Source organism: Marasmius oreades, chromosome 11 (assembly GCF_018924745.1).
Source record: "Marasmius oreades isolate 03SP1 chromosome 11, whole genome shotgun sequence".
Classification (NCBI taxonomy): Eukaryota; Fungi; Basidiomycota; class Agaricomycetes; order Agaricales; family Marasmiaceae; genus Marasmius; species Marasmius oreades.
The window spans coordinates 2,513,887-2,538,223 of record NC_057333.1 but is presented as its reverse complement, the minus strand read 5'-3'; the positions used below and the strand labels follow the sequence as shown (position 1 = coordinate 2,538,223).

Below are 24,337 nucleotides of genomic sequence, written 5' to 3'. Positions count from 1 at the left end.
TAGAATTTCAATAGAGTACCCTGGTTACCCTGATATCAACCTGGCCTGTCCAAATCGTGCTTACATGAAGTTCCATTGCCTTCTGTGAAGGGCGGGTAAATGCCGGAGTGGCGGGAAGCATTAGGTAGATCGTAAAGGCGGCCATTATTGGGTGCCGCGTGAGCCGATGCCAGCGGCTGACCGGCAGATTCCGAGAATCTAGAAATTTCGTAAAATGGTAACGCGAGGGTCCCGGGACTCCAATAGCAGGAAGGAGAGGTTGGTTCCATGGTCTTTGCATGCCCTACACAGAGTCTTAGGGTGTGGAAATGGAGCGGAAGGCGTGGCCAAAGTATTTTGTCCCAATTGCACTACACAACTCTCATGCAAACGGAGAGTAGATGTCATGTTGGCATTGATTCACTAAATACATCACATTAGTTGGTAAAGCTTGAGGGAGGGTCAGTCCCCTTGGGTATAGTGCAACAAAATGTTCTTCGTTCCGCATAACATTCTGAGCCTGAGGTGTCAACTTGAAAGGGCGGGGACTGTATTTTCGGCCGAAATTGTGCCGGGAACTTGAAAAGAAAAAAGAAAGAGAAACTACGCGCTCATCCAAGGTCGGAAAAGTTGTTGTGTTTACTGATGTACACGACCACGCGTAGGTACCGTTATTCTACACAACCATTGTATCAGATGTCTACTTCAGTAACCATAGACTTTCTTCAATTCGTTCGGGACAGCGGATTGACTGCCGCCTCGACTATCACCATGCCACGCGAAACTTCGGGTATCCGAATCAGTAAAATCTGGAGCCTCTTGCTTACAGCTGAATGCGAAATTGTAGCGCAATTATGAACCAATATTCGACCCCGCCTTTGTTTGTTTGTTGTTGTATTAATATCCAAATCTGGTAACGGTGAGGTAATTTCCCGACGCCAGTACTCCATCCCACTCCACCAATATTGAATCAAAAAGGACTTGTAGACAGCTTTCAGAGATCTTTAGGTAGATACTCACAGTTTTTTAGCCTTAGAAGTGACAGCCTGCATCTGCACTGGACATTGAGTGGAAAGAGACGGCGGTGGGTCAATGTTTCAACCTTCACGTGAGCGTCGGGCAATTACCTCAGTTACCAAATTTGGATTTTGTTTACAAAGAACAAATAAACAAAGGCGGGGTCGAATATTGGTTCATAATTGCGCTACAATTTCGCATTCAGCTGTAAACCTGTCAAATACAACTCGTTCTCTCGAACCGCTGCCACGAAACAGTCAATGCTACCCCGGCCGATCCCCGCATGACACAGCCCTGTATCGCCGCCACATCCATCAACCTGCGTTTACCTTTCCACCACCTACCCATCTCAATGCCCATGTCGTATGTTCCCTTCCCGCTTTTTGTACGGCTGTCATTCACTTCGCCTAGTGTTTCCTTCCTTGTACTTCCCCTCCATTCTAATAACCACCCGTAGTCCGTACCCTCGCCCGCTCCAAATGGCATGTCAGCTCCAAGCACCACCTGTTTTGATCCATCACGTACATACCCCGTTACTTTACTTCACTCCAAATCTATTGTTTTTGATTTCCCGTCGCCTCACTATTTATAGAATTTGGTATTCTATGGGTTTCTCGTCCGTGTATGGAACGGAAGGTAACGGTTCTATCGAATGTTCAGATGAAGTAGCCATTGTGAAATTGGTAAAAGATTGCAAGGAACGGGAATAAAATGTAGTATCAGTAGTATATACCTCTTAGTTCGTTCCCTCCACTAGCTCCAATACTGGACACGGAATATGCTCACATTCGCAATTCGCACTGTCCAGTCCTCATTTGCTTCCGTAGCTGCGGTTATACCTACGAGCCGTTACATATTTCGACATTCTTATGTACGATCATGTACGATCACTAGTAATTCGTCTATAAATCATTCTACGTAAAATGGTTGCATTCGTTCTACATTAAGCTGTTTGAGTCCCTCCTCGTCGTAATCTCCACATTGTGCGTTATAATTAAAGGGTCGAACAGTCGGAGCGTTGAACATTGAAGGCTGCATCCCGGTCCGGAGAAAGCCATGAAGGCGAGAACCCATCCGAGGAACAGGTTGGTGGGTTTCTGATCGGTGGTGTGACCACCGGCACCAAAGGGTTATTTGTCAAAATACGAGGTTACTGGAACCCGGCCCGCAGGGAGGGGGCGAGGTGTTTTGACTCGGAGGTCGTCATTGCCAAGATCTTCTATGGGGGTGTCTGGGTCGCTAGTTTCGAATGTGTTGACGAAGCTTGAGGAACCAGAGCGGAAGAGAGAGGTTCCGCCGGTGTATTGAATGAAGTTAAAGTCGTCGTCGGCACCGTCTGTACGTGGGTGGATCGAAAATGAGAAGAGGGAGAATAAGTAAGAGCTAGTTGTTTTTACTCACCTTCTGTCTCGGACTTTTCGACCTTGTAACTCGATGTCACTACATTCAACCCCTTCAACTTCTTTCGCGAACGACTCTTGTTACGACCCGAGTCAACGGCTTTTGCATGTGGAAACGACGAGGTACGATTTTCGTCTAAGGATGAGGTGGACCTAGGCGACAGATTCTAGATATCCATAAGAGTTCTCAGTTCTAGCGTTTAAAAGGGAATGCGGAACCATACCTGCTCTCCATTCGCTGAACGGCCACGGGGCTTTTGCCATCCCATCCCATCCAGATCACAAAACTCCACCTTCACGCTCGCAAACTCCAACGTGAGTTCTTGGTACTTGTCTCTCAACGATTTTATAGCCTCCTTCTCTTCCAGATATTCCACCAGAAAAGGAGCTAGTACACAGGATTCTGTGTTCGCCATGACCGCCCCCTGTGAAATCAGAAAGGACCCGGGCAGGCGTACTAAGACTAAGGCGTTTGTCTTCGGCTCTTCGTCACTTCGTCACTGTAGGCAAGCTGTAGGTTGTGACAAGGGATAACTTAGAGTAACTTCACGAGCGGACTCGAAGACCCATGAAAGGACGGGGACGAAGTGGTATCAGAGGGAATCAGGGTGAAGAAAAGGGAGATACAACAGGGGTGCGCGTGGAATTATATATATGTTAGAACTCCCGTAGAGACGTGGCGTATATGGGAAACAACCCGAAACCGATGACGTGCACGCGACCTGTGCAACGCACACCGAGTTGATTGTCACATCCGATTGGCAGATTGATGTTCCTGTCGCGACTCGCGGTAAGTTTTTTTGAAACATACCTCCAGGATCCAGAGAATTTTCAAGAAGTTAGGGTTTGGGAAACACGGCCTCGAGCTGAGAAATGAAGTCTGTAAGCCAAGAATGAAGTTTTTCGCAACCGAAAATACAACCCACCCAGTGGCACCCACTGCCAACACAGCCGTAATAATCAGCGGTATTGGTGGTATTCAAGATGACATTGCGGACATAGCGAATTTGACTCATCAAAACACGGAATGGAGATAAAAATAGCAATCAGAGCGATATCATGCGAGAAATGTCAGTACGAGAAACAGATCGTAAAGCGACAAACCCGCCTTTCGACAGCGCAATCTCCCAGGTCTTTCCAAAATCTCGACTGCTTGTAAGCTCTGGTAAAAGTTGACCCAGACGAGGAAGAGGTAAAAATGGCGGCGAAAGAACAACAGTAAATACATGCATTTTGTTTAAACGAGAGACGTCACGACGTCTGTCTCAAAGTCAAAAATTGAGTTTGAGATCTCAAAATCTCAATCTCAACTCCAATATCTAAGTCCCAATGAATAGCCAAGGTGGGGGATGGCTCATAAAACAAGATTATTGCTATTCTCAAAATTTCAACAGATCTCAATATATTTAATGTCTCAATTGTTCAAATCTCAAAATTATTTTACAATCTCAAAAACTCAACTCAGGCTCAAATTTGAGATAAGGTTGAATTTATGGTTCTGAGAAGTATATGAGTTTAAATATCTAGAGAGAAGAGATGAGACAGGTATATCTATGTATGTATGTATGTACAGTATATAACTTATCAATCTGAAGCATTAGAATTGGTGTTATTTTCCTTAGGAAGGGACGAAGAGTAGTGTTAGCAATTGTGATTGCGTTACACACGCGCGCACGCTATATCACGGACTTAGGAATTTTTTTGACTTCCGAAAAATTCCTAAGTCCGTGATATAGCGTGCGCGCGTGTGTAACGCAATCACAATTGCTAACACTACTCTTCGTCCCTTCCTAAGGAAAATAACACCAATTCTAATGCTTCAGATTGATAAGTTATATACTGTACATACATACATACATAGATATACCTGTCTCATCTCTTCTCTCTAGATATTTAAACTCATATACTTCTCAGAACCATAAATTCAACCTTATCTCAAATTTGAGCCTGAGTTGAGTTTTTGAGATTGTAAAATAATTTTGAGATTTGAACAATTGAGACATTAAATATATTGAGATCTGTTGAAATTTTGAGAATAGCAATAATCTTGTTTTATGAGCCATCCCCCACCTTGGCTATTCATTGGGACTCAGATATTGGAATTGAGATTGAGATTTTGAGATCTCAAACTCAATTTTTGACTTTGAGACAGACGTCGCGACGTCTCTCGTTTAAACAAAATGCATGAAACGACAGAGAACAAGAACATTACAAGTAATGAAAGCTCTTCTTGCTTCCAAAACGAACCGGGCTATTGTTTTTCGTAAATACGGCGGCTGGTAACCCATACGAGGTGCCATTAGCGTTGACAAACTGAGGATACGACCGAGGGAATTCAGGCTCACCTTCCTCGGTTCTTGAACTTGATAAGGGAAGCAACGCTGTGGCCTCGCTTGAATATGCCGCTTCCCAATGATAGTGTTGGCCCTATCAGTTTTCTGTTTGTGGAAGCAATGTAGGATTGAACACTCTGTTCAAATCGGAAGTTCCCAGTGAAGAGCGTACCCCGAGTTTGAGACCGTACAGTTGAGGTCCATGCCGCATTACCAGCAGAAAGGATCCCTAATTTGGGTGATTCGCGTCTGACTGGCCTTCGTGAATATTTCAAGAGATTTGCGTGAATAAATTGCTGAACGGGATGCACTACACATTGAACCCGAGTTCGATCTGGAAGCAGGACAGGAACTAATTATAATCATTAATTCAGTTTGACGATGAGTGTTAGGGAATGTGTACATGCACAAGATAGCCAGCTGTGGTCCACTTGATGACCTCCTCAAATTCGCCGTCTTCAAAAATGACGATGAGCGGATTGGTGAGGTCACTAGCTTTTGTGCGATCAAGTAACGGGTTCGGAGGACTTTAACCCTTTTCAATTTGGGAGGAGAACCGAAATGAAATGGAACTACCTTCCATATACAAACGTCGCCAGTTGGAAATGCTTCGGTGATACCATGATTTATTGATGATTTGCAAAGAATACTTGAAGGTGGACTTCTGGTACCTAACCAAGAGGATGTTCCATGAAAGGATTTGGCCCTGTCAAACCGGAGAAGAAGAACCATATGCGGCGGCGGCATACATACGATGACTATTATATGCCATGATTTCATAAGTATTGGCAATGCGTCCTTGTTTGAAGTGCTTCAATACGCAGAACGTATCGTGAGATTCCAAATCGGCAGGCATCCATAATCGGTCCCTGCTAAACTGGTCCTACAGCGGGTTATACGTTGAGATGACTGGAAAAGGCCTTGAATCAAGCTTGTAGAATGCTGCGCAGTCGAAGAACACTGATATCTGGTCCGCACTGATGACAGTTAGAAACAAGAGCGTAAGGAAGCGCACTGTTACAATGTGACATAGTGTGACCCGAAATCTTCGCGGCTTGTTCGCGGCTGTGCTTTTTCAATTTTTGCCCTTGTTTTGCCCCCCATGATGCATCATCCGTTCAGATGTTCTCAGCTTCATAACTCTTCATTTATGACACTCTATGTTCTCGTTTTGACACTCAATCGAGAACAGGACTCTCGCTCATCATTCTCAATTCGGGCGGTTGGAAACTTTGAGCACGTTTGAGGAGATAGACAAGGACAAGGGCGTCAGGAGAGCGTGGTATTTTACAGGTTCGTACTGATTTCTACCGTCAAAGTCCGTAACCTTTTGGAATCTGCTTCGGTAGTGCTAGCTTGATATTCAAACAGAGGGAAGGAATCGACGGCATGAACGACCAGTAGTCAGAACGAGAATCACGGCGATTCTACATATCTCTCGTGGTCCCGAAGCACACATTTCCCTGCCGATTCTCCTCGCTTGTTATTATGGTAAGTGCCCTGGAGATAGCCTTGCGATGCACCTATTTAACTGACTGTAGCCTCAGGTTTTCCGATTTCTCCAAATGGTAGAAGACTATCCATTAACTGCATCCATCGAACCCCCCCGTACTCTCGTCGGTGTATCTGAGCTCGCTTGCTTTTAAAGGCAGGAAGTAGTTTGAGCCGTACAGATCCGGGGGGTGGCCTTTCCGTAACTACGGATACGATTATTCTATTCATATGTCGAATGGGCTACTGGGAAACCTCCGATTAGGGTCGAAGTTAGCAGCTGCAGAGAATCCCTTTCGCCCTTTGATGCAGTTCTTCGTGACTGCCTCTCCTTCGTTCGCCTTCATTTTTCAGTTAGTGGTGTTGACGAGGTCCCGGCAGATGGGTTGTAGGAAGGCTTTTGAAAGCAGTTGCTCGAAAATATCGTATCCGGGATGCCTCTTCCAGTGGTGAAATGCGTGGAAGAAGTGTTATCGCTCTTCTCCCGGTGTATGCAACGATTGGGTTGACCTCTAAATCGATGTAAGGTATATTTCGGGCGTTACTGTCTATGTTTTCAGTCTCTAACCGAAGGATTTTCATCCAGTCACAAGTACTTAGCTTGCTGTTCAAGGTCGTATCAGTCGAACATGTCTTGGTAAATGACCCTGCCACTCAATTTCAATATTTAATCCCCGCCATCTTCTTCAACTGTATTCAATTCTTCCCGCCGCTCTCCGTATCTTTCGTTTATGCCGCCTTTGGGTATCCCTCTATTGAACAGAGATCACATTACTCTGTCCTCTGTCAGAACGTTTACTCCCGTCGTTGCTATCGTCGCAGAAAGTCAATTACGAGGAGTTCCCATTTCCACTGATTACGATGTCGACGACGCAGTCTTGTACGGCTTCTCGTCTTTTCTGTTTTCCCCCTTCAATGGCTGATTGGTCCAGAACAATTAGTCAGTGTCGTTCCGGGCCGTACTAATTCCCTGAGCCAACGGGATACTTCACGGTGCAATTGAAGCGTCTCTTGCTCGCTCTTGGTCTCAAGAATCCGGCCAAGATCCCAGGAAAGAGGTGGAGAAGCGACGGTTATCGGTTGGAAGTGCTGTGCGTTGGGAGAACGCATCCACGGGGTTGACTCCAATTTCCAGAAAAGGAATGTGTACGTGTCGATCAATTGATATATTACAATGGTATATGAAGTGGGGTTGCTCTTCGGATTTCCAGATTATGAGGTGCTTGATCACTTCTATTCCTCAATACATTCCGCTGATACATTTCTCGAAGCTTCAACTGATGTCTTCCAACTTCCGAGCATTTTTATCATGATAGTCGCCGTTTAATTAACTCTAGAGCTGCCACTGGTAGGTCTGATATATCGTATATGATCGATCTGTATCGCCTATGGCCGTAGCCTTCACAGAGTGGGTCCCATAATAAGGCGATGGCTGCTGCGGTTGACCGCAGCCTCAGCCTGCAGGCTGGACGACTTTCCTGGTCTAGATATACACTTTCAAGGCTTTAGCAGAAATCACGCAACTAACATAGCCTCATGACCCAAGCTGTTGTGATCTCTTCCCCATGAGTCATGGAATCATCCCCTGATGCATCTTGATAGAACCTATTCTGTGCCTCCCTCCTATATTTATTCAACTCCCAAGGCGTCCTTTCTCTCGGACTGGCATCCCATTACCCTCCCAAATTATGTTTGTCTTTGCAGCTGACTCCCTTTTTCTCGTTTACTTCCTTCTAATACCCCTCGATGCCGACGCTTCCGCTGCGCAGTCTATTTCTGTACCTCCAATAACGCCCACCAAGGTAGGGTTCGTTTTTACCTAATGACAACGGCAAAACTGACCCGTCCGAGTAGACCAATGAACATCCATACAAAGAACGATTGTCCCTCGCAAGAGCTGCTTTGGATGTAGGCATAAATGGTGGGTCAACAGATGCAAGCGGAACGTTGGCTGTCGGGGATATCTGTGAGGATTGCCATTTCTTGACCTGGTTATTCACCTCAAATCTGTTATCTAGACGAAACCACCCCTCTTCTTTTCTCCCAGTTGGCGGAATTCGATATCATAACTCATAACACGACTTATCGGGACCTTCTGAAGGTTCAGATCCCACGAACGACGGCAGAAATCGCGTCTTCATCCGATTAGTATGCCGCTCATGTCGTATCGAACGAGGGTTTGCACTAAGGTTCATTATTAGTGTCAGGTTCTTTCTTACGATCCAAGACACGAGAGCTGATGATTTAGCCATCTGATTATTGATAACAGTTATTCGATTATATGTGAGTCCCGTCTTCACTTTTGCTCAACAGAATTGTTTACTGAAATCGTGCTTATGGAGGGTACATGGATATGCAGCCAGCAGGGCATATACTGCCTATCAAGATAGCCATTTTCTGACGACTGCGCAACAGTTATGGGATTTTGGGAGAGCACACTGTATCTCTGGTGAGGATATTAAATCGAAGAGAATTGCAACAAAGTCGTTGTCTCTTCGGAGTACATGCGATGGAAGTAAGCACGTTTACCTTTTTTTTTTTTTACCGAGAGATACATTCTGATTTTTGCGCGTGCAGAGACTCTAGTCGGCGGAGTATTTACAGTAGGTTCCATGGCAATCTTGTGGATTGTGGCCTTGACTGACATCCTGAAGACCTCCGATGCCAAGGACGGTGAACTTGAATCTGAATCGACCTCGTAGGCAACTTATTCATTTAATCATAACCCAGTTACTCACACTCTGCCAGAGCTTTTCTAATGTGAGAAGCGTACTTTTTAAAGCAACCTACAACAACATTCTGATCGTTCAACATTCAAAGCCTGTCAACGCTACTGGCGGAAGTGACTTCAAATGCGACTTATATTGAAGCAGCAACGCAAACTCTTCAGTTTCTCCGCAATTTCGCGTACTTCCCGAGTTCGAATGGTGTTGACGGCCAGAGGAGGATCTTTGCTTTGGATGATAGTAATCAGCCCTGTCATAGCGACATTGTGCCGGATTGGTATCCAATTACTGGAGATCTCATTGAGGGTCTTTCAATTCTTGCGTCGATACAGGACGATACATCAACTGAGAATCTGTTGAGTGGCCGGTCTGGTATTCTTCGCGTTAATATTCCTCTAATCATCCTTTATCAATAGCCTTCAGCAAGTCATTAATTCCTCTACTCTCCTACGACAGGATCAACGACCTGATGGAATTCTGAACATGAACATGACACTTGACGGCTATCCGACGGGTGACCCATATCTAGTCCGCGGGCTAACGACAGCATACAAGAAAAATCGCATCGACCCGGTAATGAGTGATTACATCAAAGGATTTCTGAATGTTCAGGTACGTCAATGCTCCCGTCGTCATTCACATCTTATTAATGTTCGAGTAGTATGACGCCCTGCTCAGTAACGCGAGACTCCCGGGAAACCTGTACGGAGGTTCGTGGATCGGACCGCCCGATCAAAAGTTCAGCCTCAGAAACCAGACATACGGTGCGATGGTCCTTGTCCAGGCTATCAGCCTTGCGAATGACACAAGCCCGGGCGGCAATTCTACATCGCCCAGTCTCCCAGGGCCGTCCAAGTCTCTGGAACCCGGAGTTCCAGGAAAGTCAACAGGCCCGAATTTGAAAATCCGTGCAATAGTAGGAGGGGTCGTCGGAGGGTTATCATTCGTTGCCGTTCTTTCAGGGGTGGCTGCGTTTCTTATCCTTCGTAGGAGACACCGAAATCGGGAAGGCGGAGATCAATGGATGTTCCTGCCTTTTCCATTGATACTGGAGTCGAACGGAAATGATAGTACATCTCCGATACCTCAATCGGGGTCAAGAGTGAAAGATCGTTCAAACTTCGCACCACAGCCTCCGGTGACTGCCAGAGAGGACACGAACCGTGACGTACCTCTTAATGAAGACACATATGTCAGATATCAAGACATGTCGACGGCAGAGATGGCTCAAATCCTGAACGCACGTTTACGGAACGAATCGTTCAACGCCGGGATGCCGCCTGCGTATGAGTGAACCAGGTTAGTGATTCTAGTAATCAATAGCAGGGTAGTTTGATGTTTAATTGATACGCAGAGCTCTTTGTAAGTCTAACTTGTAGTAGGAAACATGGCATACAATTCCAAAATGACATCAGTTTCACATCTGCCGTTTCCTCAGGATAGGCTATATGTGAAAAATGATACATCCAAGTTCAGTATCATCTCTCCTTCTCTAGCGTAATTTTACCACTCAGCCTCGGTGGAACCTAACAGGTTGCGGCGGATTTTGCGCATTCTTCTCGATCCCATAACGTGGTGGCTTCTTCCTGCTTCTCTGAAAAGGACATTTTCTACTTCGCTCAAATTCTGGTCTCCACATCTTGCTCCTTCGATGCTTTGGATACATCATAGGGACACGGTTGATGTACGCCTAAAGCCGTAATTTTGTTTACCTTTTCATTCCAACATTCGATTTCGTTAGGTTTACTTGATTGGTACACCCACTATGGATTCAGTAAATTCATGCATTTTGTTTAAACCGAAGACGTCGCGATGTCTCTCTCAAATCAAAGTTTAAACTTTTTTTGAGTGACCTCTTAAGAACCCACTGCAAAAAAAATATTGTTATTAGCTTTGAAGCCTGTAGGTTGTAGTAGTGTCTTATGTCTCAATCTCAATCATGGTCTCAAAAAAGAATTCACCAATAAGCAAATAAATGAAATCGTAGAACTTGTACAAGAGTTCTCTCATTCCAATAACAGTATACAGAATTCAGTCAAACCTAAACTTACTGGATTTCATGATGAAGAGTATGATAGATCATACTACGAAGACCAATGTTGTGCAGCAAATTTTGCTAATGCTGACACTGAATTTATAGGATTATCCAAGAATGGTCCATTCACAGATGATGACATTCCAAGATTACAAGCCAGATGGCTCCAACAAAATTCTGATATTCTGAGTGGTGTACCAGAGGAACTACCACCATTCCGAGCCATAAATCACTGAATTCAACTCATAGATGAAAATAAAAAATATCATTATTACATGCCTAAGTGCCTGGACTACCTTCAGCCACAATTCAGTGAAAAACTCAAACACTACATGAGAGCTGGATGGTGGCGTGAATCAACGACAGAACAAGCAGCTCCTATGCTCTGTATACCTAAGAAAGACAGAAAAATTAGAACAATCATTGATTACCATCAACAAAACGACAATACTATTAAAGATGTAACACCATTTCCTCACCAGGACAATATCCATCAGGATGTAGCAAAACATAAATACAGATTAAAGATTGATATGTCAGATGCTTACGAACAAATTTGTAATGAAACCAGTGATGTTTGGAAAACTGCATTTGCAACAATCTATGGAACCTACATTAGTGAAATTATGATGCAAGGTGATTGTAATGCACCTGCCACATTTCAAAGATTAATGACTCACATATTCCGAGATCTAATTGGGAAATGTGTTCATGTCTATCTAGATGATATATTCATTTTTGCTAACTCAATAGAAGAACATGAGAAAGTGCTAAAAGAAGTGTTCCACCATTTACGGGAACAATATCTCTACCTCAAAGCTGAAAAATGTGAATTGTATGCCAAAGTATTGGACTCACTCGGACACATTATTGACGACCATGGAATCCATGCTGATAAAGACAAAATGAGTAAAGTTCGTGAGTGGAGAACACCATGAAACTTCAATGACATACAAAAATTTCTTGGACTAGTTCAGTATTTAGCCCTGTACATGCCTGATGTGGCTCACTATATGGGTACTCTGTCAGTAATGACTAGAAACGATGTACCTTTTCACTGGTTACCTGTCCATGAATCATGCTTTGAGCATATCAAATTATTGGCAACAAAAGCACCAATTCTCAAACCTATTGATCTGGCGTCTAAAGACCCGATATGGATAATTTGTGTTGCTTCAATATCCGGAGTGGGCGCCATGTATGGTCAAGGACCTACCTGGCAAACATGTAGACCCGCAGGATTCATGTCGAAGAAATTCACTGCTGCCCAACATAACTATCGAGTATTTGAACTTGAAACACTTGCAATACTAGAAGCATTATTAAAATGGGAAGATAAACTTCTCGGATACTGAATACACATTGTAACTGACCATGAAGCATTAGAATTCTTTCTTATGCAACAAAAATTATCCAGCCGTCAAGCACGCTAGATGGAGTACCTATCCCGATTTGATTTTGATATCCGTTACATCAAAGGAGTTCAAAACAAAGTAGCGGACACATTATCCCATTACTATGAATCTGACATGGCTGATGACATACATCAACCTCATGAATTTGTTAGTGCAGATTCTAGACTTGATAAGGACATGGATGACTTGCCTCCTGATCACATCAATGAGATATTGGAAGGGAACCATTTAATGGCCCTTTGCAGATCTGAGAGAATCTGAGCACGTGAAGTCAAAGAAGCAGAACAGCCTCAAGAAATTCAAGCTCGAGAACTTAAAGAGAATATTGAAAATATAAATATAAACTCACCAACCGAAGTTCCAGTTGTACCGTGAACAACAGAATTCGAAATTGAAGAAAATCCAACTATACTTGAGTCTCACATCCATGATCCTGCGTTACTGACTCAACTAAGTGAAAATAATAATTTTGAGTCTGAAATCAAACAACTGTATGATAATGATTCATTATTTAAAAAGGTTCTTGCAAAACCTGAAGATCATAAAGCATTCCAGATTGAAAATGAATTAATAATGTTAAAGAACCGAGGCGGAGAACCGGTTCTATGCATTCCAACAGGTAAATCCTCAAATGGTCAAAGCCTTTGGGGAATAATAATCGAACAAGCTCACCGTATTGTTGGTCATTTTGGTGAACAACGGACTTCTGATTATGTTCAGCATTGGTTCTGGTGGCCCAGAATCAACGGAGATGTCGAAGATTTTTGTAAATCATGTATAACATGTCAACAAAACAAAACTTTGAATTTAAAACTGGCTGGTAAATTACACACATTGCCTATTCCAACTAGACCATGGGAATCTATTGGAATGGATTTTATTGGACCATTTCCAGAATCCAAAAACTATATCTATCTCTGGGTTGTCATCTGCAGAATGACTTCCTGGGTCCATTTAGTACCAGTAAATGTCAATGTTACTGCAACTGACCTTTCCTGGTTATTCATTAAGGAAATTGTGAGATTACACCGCCTTCCTAAGTCAATAGTCTCAGACCGAGACTCAAAATTCACCTCGAGGTGGTGGAGAGAGATTCACCGTCTATTAGGGACAAAATTGTTAATGTCCACAGCTTACCACCCACAAACTGATGGTGTAACTGAACAAGTTAATCGCTCTATAGGCCAAATATTGAGATCATTTGTCCGCTCTGATCAAAAAGATTGGGTAGAAAAATTACCAATGGTTGAGTTTGCCTCAAACTCAAGTATCAGTGAGTCCACAGGGTATGCTCCCTTTGAATTGGATGGAGGATATATACCTACTATGCTCAATGAAGTTCCAAAGAATCCCAAATCTTCACCAGGAGTAAGGGAATTTGTTGACCGCGCGATGTCCCATTTGAAGGATGCACATGACAGTGTTATAGAATCAAGAGTCATTCAGACTCACAATGCCAATAAACACCGGCGTAGAGATCCTGGAATTAAAATAGATGATTTGGTTTATGTCTCAACCAAGCATATCAATTTGCCGAAAGGACATGGAATCGAAATTACTACCCAAATTCATTGGGCCATATCCAATTATCGATGCAAAACCAGAGTTGTCAACATATTGCATCGGCTACCAACTGAGCTATCCAAACGACGAATTCACAATAACTTTCATGTTTCATTACTAAGAGAACATCTACCAAATGACAATTCACTATTTCCAAATCAGACAGTTGCAGAGCCATATAATTTTGGAGACCCAAGCGACGCTGAGTGGTTAGTCAACGAAATTATTGGACACCACTGGGATGGGAGAAGAATATTCTTCCACATATTATGGAATCTCGGTGACACCACTGTAGAGCCATATGACACATGTAAAGAACTCGCCGCCTTAGACAGGTATTTAGAACTAAAAGGAGTATCTGACTGGCGGAAACTCCCCCAGATTGATAGATCTAGGACAAACCTGCAAGAAAAATTGATATAAATAGGACAAAGAAGACTCAACCCACAATCCCACAACTGATATATTCATGTCTGACAACATCCAACACTCATTTTTCGACCTTGACAGTGTTCTTTTGGGGGGAGGAAGCACTCCAAATCTTGAAAACTCTGTAATCCAAAACCATGAGTGGTGTAATCACCACCAATATAATCAAATAGTACACATTAGCAATTGCAACGTGTGCAAAATGTTTCTACTTCACTGTGGAGAGGGCATCGTTGAGGAGTCTGACTCCTGGTTAGCTACCTGTATATAGAGAGATGAAAAAATTGTTCAAATTTCTGGAGTCAGATTGAAGATTGACACCATGCAAGCTACGATTGACAAACAGAAAGCAGAATATAGTCACCTATGGGGACAACACCAAAACATCACCAAAGAACTCGGCAAACTCAAAGATCATTACCACGATCTACAAGACTGATATAATGACAAATGCAACGAGATCAAATGATTACGCAAAGAGGTGAAAGCCTATCACGAATCCTCATGAGAGCAAAAAGGTAAAAAGTGTCGTCTTGATGCAGAACCGAAGAATGATATGATCATTGACGATGAAGGCCGCCCTGTGCAGCCTAAACCAAATGGAGTATCTGCATACTCCCATGATTGTCCCCTTGGAATGATGAGAGATATAGAACCGGTGATGACTGGGAGGCGGCTCGCATTGCCTATGAGCAAGGCAAACCAATTCCTACAACAAGGACGAATGGACGTCCATTACCGATCAAATGGCAACCTCTGACAAGCACAGAGGAAGTAAAAGATTTCTATGACAAATTAAAAATGTCCGAGGATAGTGGGAAAGGTAATGGAGCATTATTCAGCTTCCTCTACCACCTCTACAAGTCTGCAAAGGCTGTCCCGGAGGGAGAACGTAACAATATTCAGAAGGAATTGGTCACCTGTCACTATTCCCCTGCATTCATGCAGGAAAAATGGGACGTGGCTAAAACTAACAGTGTGTCCAACACTAAGAATAATTCCGTTAACACTAACGGAATTGATATAGCCTCAGAAGGTTCCGACGTGACTCCTAAACACGTACCTCAACCCCAAAAGCAAGCTCCCACTGAGGAATACATTCAGTGGGTTTTCAAGCAAATCTCACTTGGAAATTGCCCCACTGGGATCCGCCAATTTGAGGACAGTTCATTTTCAATCCGTTCTGTCCGAGGTTTCTGGGAGTTGTACTTATGCTCCCCCATGCATCGATCTGGTACTTCACCTCAACTCCAGATGAAGTATCAACAAATTTCGTTGAACTGGTACTGACACCTAACCTGTACCGCTCATTTATCGAGGAGAACCCCCTCCCACAACCTACACCAACAATCGAGCCGTACAAAGGGGATACCAGGAATCTGACCCCACAGATTTTAGCTGCATTCTTACGGATGCAAGCTGTACCACCCACCGTTGTAGACGACATGGCCCTATTTGCTATCCTCTGGCTGCAAGCATCAGGACCGTCTTCTGACGTGCACAATGATCATGAACAAACTCAACTGCATTCCCGATTGTTGCCCCTACTCGAAATTCACGGTATCCCATCCAGAATAGATGAGAACCGTTATCTCATCAACAAAACAACTGAATTGTTAGCATCTGCACCATTACAAATCTTGGACATCTCGGGAACTGTGATAGTTCCTGTGGACTCGAACCCCACCCCAATCACTACTTCCGATACCAAGCAGGGGATTGCGACAGCCCCCTCAAACCTCATATCCAATTCAGGCAATAACACCGACCCGGATACAATAATGACTGAGGTGTCAACTGACACTTCCAACTGAATAAAGATAAACTGTGAGTCTACTTGCACTCACCAATTAACTTATTTAGATTTACGATCGAACTGTAGATTCAATCTGGTGGGGGAGGGTGTAACACCTACCTAATTAGGGAGAGTGGCTATGCCAACTCGATGGCGCCGAACTGTCATATGTTTGTTTATATTTATCTATAGCCTCTCTTACTTCGTATATAACCCGCATTGATTCCTGTAGATAGATATCTTCTTTCTTCTCACTTGTAAAAGTACATTACTTGGTTATAAATACCTTGTCATGTTCACTACAGGTGATCTGAGAAGACCGGCGAAATAGGCCAACTGTACAACCTGTTATAGGCAGAGGCGAAAGGTAAGGATAGGAAAGGATAAAGGAGGACCAAGGACAAAGGACAGAGGAGATCAAATTCTAGGGAACTATCTACCACTAAGTACTCCTTATATACCTATCTAATAGAAAGGGTTGTACTTCTATACCGATGACCGTATAGGTGGAAAAGTCGGTGGTAGGTACTACTCCTGGTTCAGTTCATGACACGCGGGTTTTTCTGATACATCTTCATCTTTCACCAAGTCATTCTCGTTCGTTAAAACACTGAACTGATTGTTATTGGATTTACAGACAAAGGGTCCCTTACGTGGCGTATCTTTCTTCCTAAGGGGCTTTAAAAACCTGCCTCCTCTCCAATTTTCCTGAACTCCCCTTTCTCTGCAGTACTAAACAACTGGATTTTGTTAAGAAGTCGAGACATGCAATTAACCCTAGGATGAGGACAGTCCTGCACAAGGTGGCCAACTTCTTGACAGTTGTAACACTGACAGTTTCCATTCCAAAGCGTTAGGACGAGCACAGGCCCAATTGATTTCTATAGGTCGTCCTTGACCTCCAAAGGTTACACCAGTCCCTGTCTTAGCTTCTGCAGGTCCCAAGGTCGTGGTTGATACAGGGGGTACCGTAGATACCTGATTCCAGAAAGGGTTGTTGGTACTCCAGGGGGTACCGTAGATACCTGATTCCAGAAAGGGTTGTTGGTACTCCAGGGTACTGCTGCTGCAGGTTTGGTTGCCAGAGTATGCACATTATGCTCCATTCTCAGAGCCCATGCACTATGCTCCTGGAGGTCGAACCAAATTGCTGCTTCCTTCCATTTGTCATAGGTCTGTGGCATAGGATCCATGGCGTAGATATGACTAATAAGGAACAGCTTGAGATTCATTTTCAAAAGCATCAGGAGTCCCTCCTCTTCAAGCCCGGATTCGGCTTGGTACTCCTCAAACTCAAGGAAGAATTGACTAGCCAATTCACTAGGTTTCTGGACCAGGCTGTGGAGTTTCCTCTGTGCTATATCCTTCTGGTCACCACCAGCAAAATCTTGACAGATTTCTGCCTTCAGGTCAATGAATAATGCTGGCCACTGTCCGTTCTCGATTTCCCGGATTTTATTAGCCACCAATTTAGGAGGTAGTACTCCGTTGGTCATATGGGCAAGGGTTTCAAGGACTTTCGCGTGGTCCACAGCATATTTCTCTGGATTTCTTTGGAAATAAATATAGAGCTGGGCGAAGAAGGGATCAATGCCTTTGGGGGTTCCGTTGAATGCTTTGGGCTTCGTAGCAGAAGATTTCTTATTACTCTGGCTATGACTCTTCTCAAGTAACCTAGCAATGACTTCATTTTGAGTGTTCAACTGGCTAAGTTGTTGCCAAATGTTGACATTGAGTTCCCTATCCTGCTGTTGTGCGTTAAGACCCTGGAACCATTCTTCAGTTCCTTGAGCAAAGATATCTGGATCGGGGAGAGCCAGTCCAGCATGTTGAGAGATGTTGGGGTTCATATGGGTATTTTGATCTAAGGTGGCAGACATGTGCACAGCGATCAAGACTAGAGGTTTCCAAACTAAAGGTTGGTGAGAGTAGAAAAGGTCAGGTCGCCCCTGGGGCACTCTTGTCTATTGTCAGGAGTCGATCCTTGGGTGGGGTGAGCTGACAATCAAAGGGGAAAAGAATGACTCCTAGGTAGGATTGACCAGACAAGAGTGAAGTTCTACAGTACACTTGGAGTACTTATATACTACACTACTTAAGGGGTAAGGGGTCGAGCAGGGCAGAGCCTCCCTATCTACGATAGTCTATGGCAATCACGAGTCAGACAGAGTGATCAACGGTGAGGGGCCAAAGGAATCGAAGGGAGGACAATCACAGAGATCAGGACGATCAAGTGCGAGGGTGGGAGGAGTTGCAATATCACATGAGGTGCTATGGAGGAGTACTTGGAGTATGGCGAGTTCATGACAACTTTACACAGAGGTTTACGAACTTTTGGGTTGATTTGGTGTTGGTGCTACTTCTGTAGCTCTGATATTAGGTTGACTCTTGAGTGGTATACTTTGCCCATTAATGAAACAGTAATCTAGACCTTGGCAGCCTATGAACAATAGTTCTCAAGTTTTGACCTTGGCAGTCTTGTATGTGTTCAAATCAAATCTTATCAAACCACTGCACTAAGACATGGCAAATCCCATCAATTGGTGTCAAGAGGGAGCTACATGCAAGCACCTCACTCAGGACTTTCCTACACATGGATAGTACTTCTCTTATCTATGAATACATGGGCTTTTATACTACTTCTATGCTAGCTTAATAATCATATCTGTAGTTGTCTCATTTCCAAATATAATGTGCCATAGCCGTGAATCCATGCAGCTTTCCTTCATTCTCCAGGGAAATCTTGTGGCTGGGGACTGCTACATATGCAGAATCTTGTCTACAGAGCTTTTCTGTATTCAAATGTTTTGGACTAGTCTGGACTGTCCTTCATTCTTGTTATCGTTCATAGAATAGACCTACAGAGGTGTCTCATATAGTATTTCTTGCCTATGAACCTTATCCTACTACTGAACTGCATTTCCAATATTATCAAATCATATGGATCTTGTGTATCCAAGTAGTCTCAGCATACAGACCAAGCATTTCAACCCACCATAGCATAAATAGTGAGGATTCCGAGATCCATTGTTCATTCCTGCCTGGTTCCTAGATACTCTATCTGGGATCTGTATCATGCTTATTGTCTTTTATTTCAATTGAAACACAGTCTATGGTCATATCACATTTCTCCTAGTCTAGGTGGTGTATGTCCAATCTCTTGTCAACTAAATCCCCTGTAGAAGTAGGTACTCCTAGTATGAAGGTCTTTAGACTTCGTCAAGTTCAGCTATGAATGGTTCTGTGAAGACTACAGGTCTTCTAATAATACAATCCCTTGATAAGCTAGTGCATAGTAGAATGTAGAGAGTAGAATTTCATAATCTATCATCTAAGTCCTCTGCTCATAGTGTTCTACAGGTTTCATACAGTTGTACAGTTTTCTAACACAATCTATAGCTGTCTCTCTAACTGGTTTAGTTGCGCCTACAGCACATTCTAATAGAGGGACTAGGCATTAACTAGCAATTTGGGGTCACTCTAGTTCTTTATACAATGAATATTGCTCTGTAGCACTGTTTAAAGTGCAAAAAGAACCTTGTAGCATAGTCAACTAAGTCACATTACCATGTAGTGAACCATGCAATGAACTACATTCCCATCATGAGAGTGTACTTCCAATAGTAAGAGCATCCTGTGTCAAGGACTGCACTCCTAAGAATTGGTACTCCAACAATGACAAGAGCATACTACAGACGGTACACAACATATGCTAATGTAGTGTACCATACACCTGAACTGAGCATACCCCATCCTGTACTCCAGCATAGAGAAAGAGACTCTAGGACAAGTCTGGACTCATGACTGAGAGATGAGTACCCTTAGCAAAGGCGATCCAGAAAGTGATAGAGTAACAGGGTGAAAAAGGCAGAGGCAAAGAATAAACAGGACAGTGACAAAGGACAGAGAGATTAAGGAATGAACAGGAGATCAAATTTTAGGCAAACTACCTACTGCTAAGTACTCCTTATATACCTATCTATGAAAAGGGTTGCACTCCTATACTTGCTACCCCTTCTCCTAAGATCAGGAGTACTCTTCTATACTTGGGTCTTTCATATGGTATTCTCTCAGTCACATGCCAAATCTGATCGCAGTTGACTCCAAGAGTGGATATCTGAAGGTAGGGGTAGTACCTCTGGTTCAGTTTGTGACAATCAAGTATCTGCCCAAAAATTGATTCAGATCATCCCACCATCTATGAGTACTGAACCAAGGTGCCAAGACTGAGAGATGAAAAGTGGGGAGGAAGAATGAACTGAATTTTGTTGGGAAACACCCTGTTTATATATCACTGGGAAACATTTGTTTACACTTATTACTATAAACTGAAGCTATGGTCCATGCCAAACAACCAAACACAATTGTTAAAATCTTCCCAAACTTAGTATGTGAAGAGAGGCTATGCAGGTGGAAAAAACACTATAAGGAAAGTATGGGTCCAAGAACATAGGTCAAAAATATGAGCATATAAGAAAATATATATAAAAGAGATTCAATGAGGAAATAGAAACTGGCCTGAGAATACATGCAACAAAGAGTCAACTTGATTCCTAAAGTCACTTAGACTGCTTGTGCTTACCTGAAATGGGGGAGCTACATGTCTTCTTCCTTGGAATCATTATTCTTAGGCCAAACTTGCTGCTCAATCTTGACCTCTGTTATGGTTTCACTTGTAGCAGACCTGTTTGTGTTTGGGGAAGAGAAGCAAAAACTGTCCTGCTGAGTTTCTGACTGGGTAACAATACTTCTTCCATCCACAATCATCATTCTGCGGTTGAGGATGACCAGGAAATTGTTGGAGTAAATTTTTCCAATTATATCCATCAATATTGTGCACAAGGCCTTCTCAGGGAAAGCAATCGTCAATGCCATGGTGAGAATGGCAACCAAAGCTAAGACAAACAATCAGCAATCAATAGTCAATCAAGCTAGGAAGTTTAATATTTACTAGTGAGGGTCCCTATGAGTTAACATACAGACCATTGTTAGCACAAAGAATAAATCTTTTTCATTGTTAGATAAAGGCCCACCTGTCTCAACAGTCACCCAGATTATCTTTCTAATGGTATCATCAGTCTTTTTAAGACCATTGCCTCTGTTCCGTGAGAGCTATTGTATCATAAGTCTCTGAGAATAAACCTTGGCTGAGAATAATCTCACAATTGTGACAATACAGGCTGTAATAACAATATCACAGGCTGCACTAATAGATAACCAGACCTATATTGGAAAATGTCAAACAACCCAAGAACAATTCAGGAAAGAAAAGGGTTTACACACACTAAATTCAGTCTTTGTACCAAAAGCAATGGCACTCAGATTGTCGACCCTACTGATTTTGGCCCGAACACCACTTGTAATACCAGCTGCGCATCCAGCAACAGCCAACTACAAGTACAGAGTTAGAATTGGCCTCCAGACAATGAAAGATGTTCACCAACAAGGGCGACTAGCGTTGCTACAATTCTGGATTTGGACAAGACTGAGATACGATAAGCAAAAAATAGCTGGACAATGGCACCACCTAGCAAAGTCGAAAGGATCAGCAGTGGAAAAAATGGAGAATTCATTTGCAACATACTAGTAGCATTTATAACAAAAACTGAAAACCAGAGATTCTCCAGGGAAGCAAAGATGGTGACATTGCCAAAATGAGTCCCAAACTTGAAGAAGGCATCTTTGGTGATGAGTGCAGTTTGAATGATATCCAAGGCAAACAGGCCATAAACAACTAATTTTAAGAATAGTTTGTCTTTTGGAAATGCCCAATAGTAGAGAACTGTACAGTAAAGCTTTAATTCCCAAATGTTATAGAAAAAGTGTAATAGAAGACTCACAGACTTGAACACATAAGGCACCAAAAAGCCCCCAGTTCAAGAAATATCCTATAACCTAGTTTATAAGATGAGCATCATCTAGCCAGTAAACATTGCAAACTGAGGATTCCTACATGAAATCCAGCACTGCTCAAAGTCCAAGTGTTTGAGTGGTGAGATCAAAAAGTGCGAAGATATATGTGGAACATACGTTGCAAGAGGATTTACAGGCACATATCTTTCAGAAAGCATCTTGAACACAAGAGAGGTGGAGTGAGGAATTAGCTGCATTGATTCTTGAGAGCTTTGGCTTTTAATAACATTCCTTCTATCTTCCATATTTGTGTGCTTCCAGGTAATTGTAGATCATACTATGTACCCATATCATCCCAAGAACACAGCTGGTTTCATCAGTCAGTTGTGAAGTATCTGTGATGTCTTTCTAACCCAACCTTGGTTTATTTTTATTTTTTGGGCTTAGTATAGGTGTTTATTGTCTCCCAGTAGCTTCCTTGCAGAACCTGGGCACACAGAAACTTGGCTTGTGCAGGGTGAAAATAATTCCAATGATTCCAAGCCCAAGAATGCTTCATCCATACTTGAAGTTCAAGAGCTCAATTCCACAACATCACATTCAATGTGTGCAAAAGTTTAGCAGGCTATATGGCTATTTCAATCTATTACTCTTTCCTTGGCGTGGAATCCTGTAGTGTATCTGCCAGTCTAACAGCACTATTCAGTCACTGGAACACTTTTGCCGGCGCCCTATCAAACATTTGCCATGGCCGATAATATTGTGAGGCCGACAACCGTGGTTAGTGAGAGGTGGCAGCGCGCCTGACGGCTGAATTGCTTGAAGCCCCCCGTAATGCATGTACTAGTATTTTTCGCTCGAGAAGTACTTACAGGATTGAACGTTTCTCTTCTCGAGGTCAGAGACTGTATACTTCACTTGTTTTACTATTCTCAGTTGTAATTTTTGAGGAAACCAAAACTACATTATTTAAATTTTATTATGCGTTTCACTTGCCCTGAATGACATCGTCATGAATTTGACAAAATGGAGGCAAACGGATGAGAACTGAGCGAGATACCATGTCTCGAAGATTTGCACCGAACGTGCAGCTCTAGGGCGGCATCCGCGCCATTCATTAATCTCAGCTAGTTGTCTATGATTCTACTCATTGGGGACTGAGTCGTATTGGAGTCGCAAGCAGACGTATCCACTTCCCCATAATATCCTTTTTCCGACTCGGATCAGACGCTAAGTTGATGAAAGAAAGGGTCAATCTGTCAAAAACTTTCGAGAGTACCTTAGGTGTCCTTCAATGCCACCTTCGTGATGCTGGAGTCTATGGTCGTTGAAACGTTGATGGACGGCAGATTATCGGTCCGGGATGCTGTACATACTACTTAGGGCATTGAAAGGCTTCAGATACACAGACAGAAAGAAACAAAGTGTAATAAGTACACAGTTACCGTGCGCCGGTCATGGCTTGGCAAAGAGTCACGGATTCCAGCCCCTCACCTCTCTCACGAGTCGGCGCAGAAGGGTTGTCCCTATCTTCCTCCTTGACATCTGAGCGCTGATTCTGAGGTATGCATATCTATAAAATAAGGTTCGATTAGATCGCAATTGGAAACAGACTTGACGCAATAGCTACCCATTTGATTGAATGATCCTCCCTGAACTGAGATACCTGCTTGTGGGTACAAATCACTGAGGTAGAAAGATAGATGAAGATATTGAAAAACGTGCCTGATACAGAAAGTGCGTGAGAGAAGAATCAGACAACAGGCAATTCGACTTGACATACTTCGCTCTTTTAGCGATCACCGGAACCCAGGATGCTTCCAATCGAGTTCCTGAGTCTTCTTCTCATTGAGCCCCTCCAACTCCTTCTCCGGATCTCTCTTTTCCCCCCCCCCTTATTATCACTTACCATCCTCACCAACAACGCCGCACTAATAACCAACATCATACTCGATGTAACGAAGTTCAACCCATTCACAATTGGATAATCCGTCGATCAAACTTCGTAAAAAGGTTCCTACGATATACGAAGGAACTGTTTGTAACTGTTGCCCAACCACAGATTTTTCGGGATATATCGTTTTGATAATCGCAGGAAAAAAGAGCCAGTCCTTGGAGGGTAACGTTGTCCAACAGAAATATCAACGAAACCGCAATCATAATAGGACTGAAGATGGCCGCCCAGAAGGAGTTTCAGAGAGTTGATTTTGTCGATAAGTACGGTTTGAACTTTGGCCCATACGTTCAGATTTGATGGGGACCATTCCAAGCTCTCTTTCTTTCTTTGAAAGCCACCTAGCG

The 24,337-nt window shown here is 43.2% G+C and overlaps 4 protein-coding genes across 4 annotated transcripts; 2 read left to right on the top strand and 2 right to left on the bottom strand.

Annotated features, from left to right (window-relative positions):
* Nucleotides 1-1,876: 1,876 nt before the first annotated feature.
* E1B28_003620 (uncharacterized protein) lies at nt 1,877-3,100 on the bottom strand. Its single transcript, XM_043160620.1, has 3 exons — nt 2,621-3,100; nt 2,398-2,563; nt 1,877-2,332 (listed from the first exon to the last, which is right to left on the bottom strand). The coding sequence occupies exons 1-3, from the start codon at nt 2,810-2,812 to the stop codon at nt 2,127-2,129; spliced, it is 564 nt and encodes a 187-aa protein (XP_043002577.1). The 5' UTR covers nt 2,813-3,100; the 3' UTR covers nt 1,877-2,126.
* Nucleotides 3,101-7,908: 4,808 nt separating this feature from the next.
* On the top strand, nt 7,909-10,240 carry E1B28_003619 (uncharacterized protein; the record flags this gene model as incomplete). Its single annotated transcript, XM_043160619.1, has 11 exons — nt 7,909-8,022; nt 8,075-8,186; nt 8,239-8,368; nt 8,422-8,427; nt 8,490-8,503; nt 8,580-8,735; nt 8,798-8,918; nt 8,969-8,980; nt 9,041-9,313; nt 9,363-9,558; nt 9,608-10,240. The coding sequence occupies 11 exons, from the start codon at nt 7,909-7,911 to the stop codon at nt 10,238-10,240; spliced, it is 1,767 nt and encodes a 588-aa protein (XP_043002576.1).
* A 4,949-nt stretch (nt 10,241-15,189) lies between these two features.
* On the top strand, nt 15,190-16,202 carry E1B28_003618 (uncharacterized protein; the record flags this gene model as incomplete). Its single annotated transcript, XM_043160618.1, has 2 exons — nt 15,190-15,553; nt 15,643-16,202. 2 exons carry the CDS (start codon nt 15,190-15,192, stop codon nt 16,200-16,202), a joined length of 924 nt encoding a protein of 307 aa, XP_043002575.1.
* Nucleotides 16,203-20,779: 4,577 nt separating this feature from the next.
* Nucleotides 20,780-22,254, bottom strand: E1B28_003617 (uncharacterized protein; the record flags this gene model as incomplete). Its single annotated transcript, XM_043160617.1, has 10 exons — nt 20,780-21,078; nt 21,135-21,146; nt 21,217-21,295; nt 21,347-21,406; nt 21,467-21,574; nt 21,628-21,710; nt 21,768-21,965; nt 22,024-22,078; nt 22,137-22,149; nt 22,214-22,254. 10 exons carry the CDS (start codon nt 22,252-22,254, stop codon nt 20,780-20,782), a joined length of 948 nt encoding a protein of 315 aa, XP_043002574.1.
* Nucleotides 22,255-24,337: the final 2,083 nt, after the last annotated feature.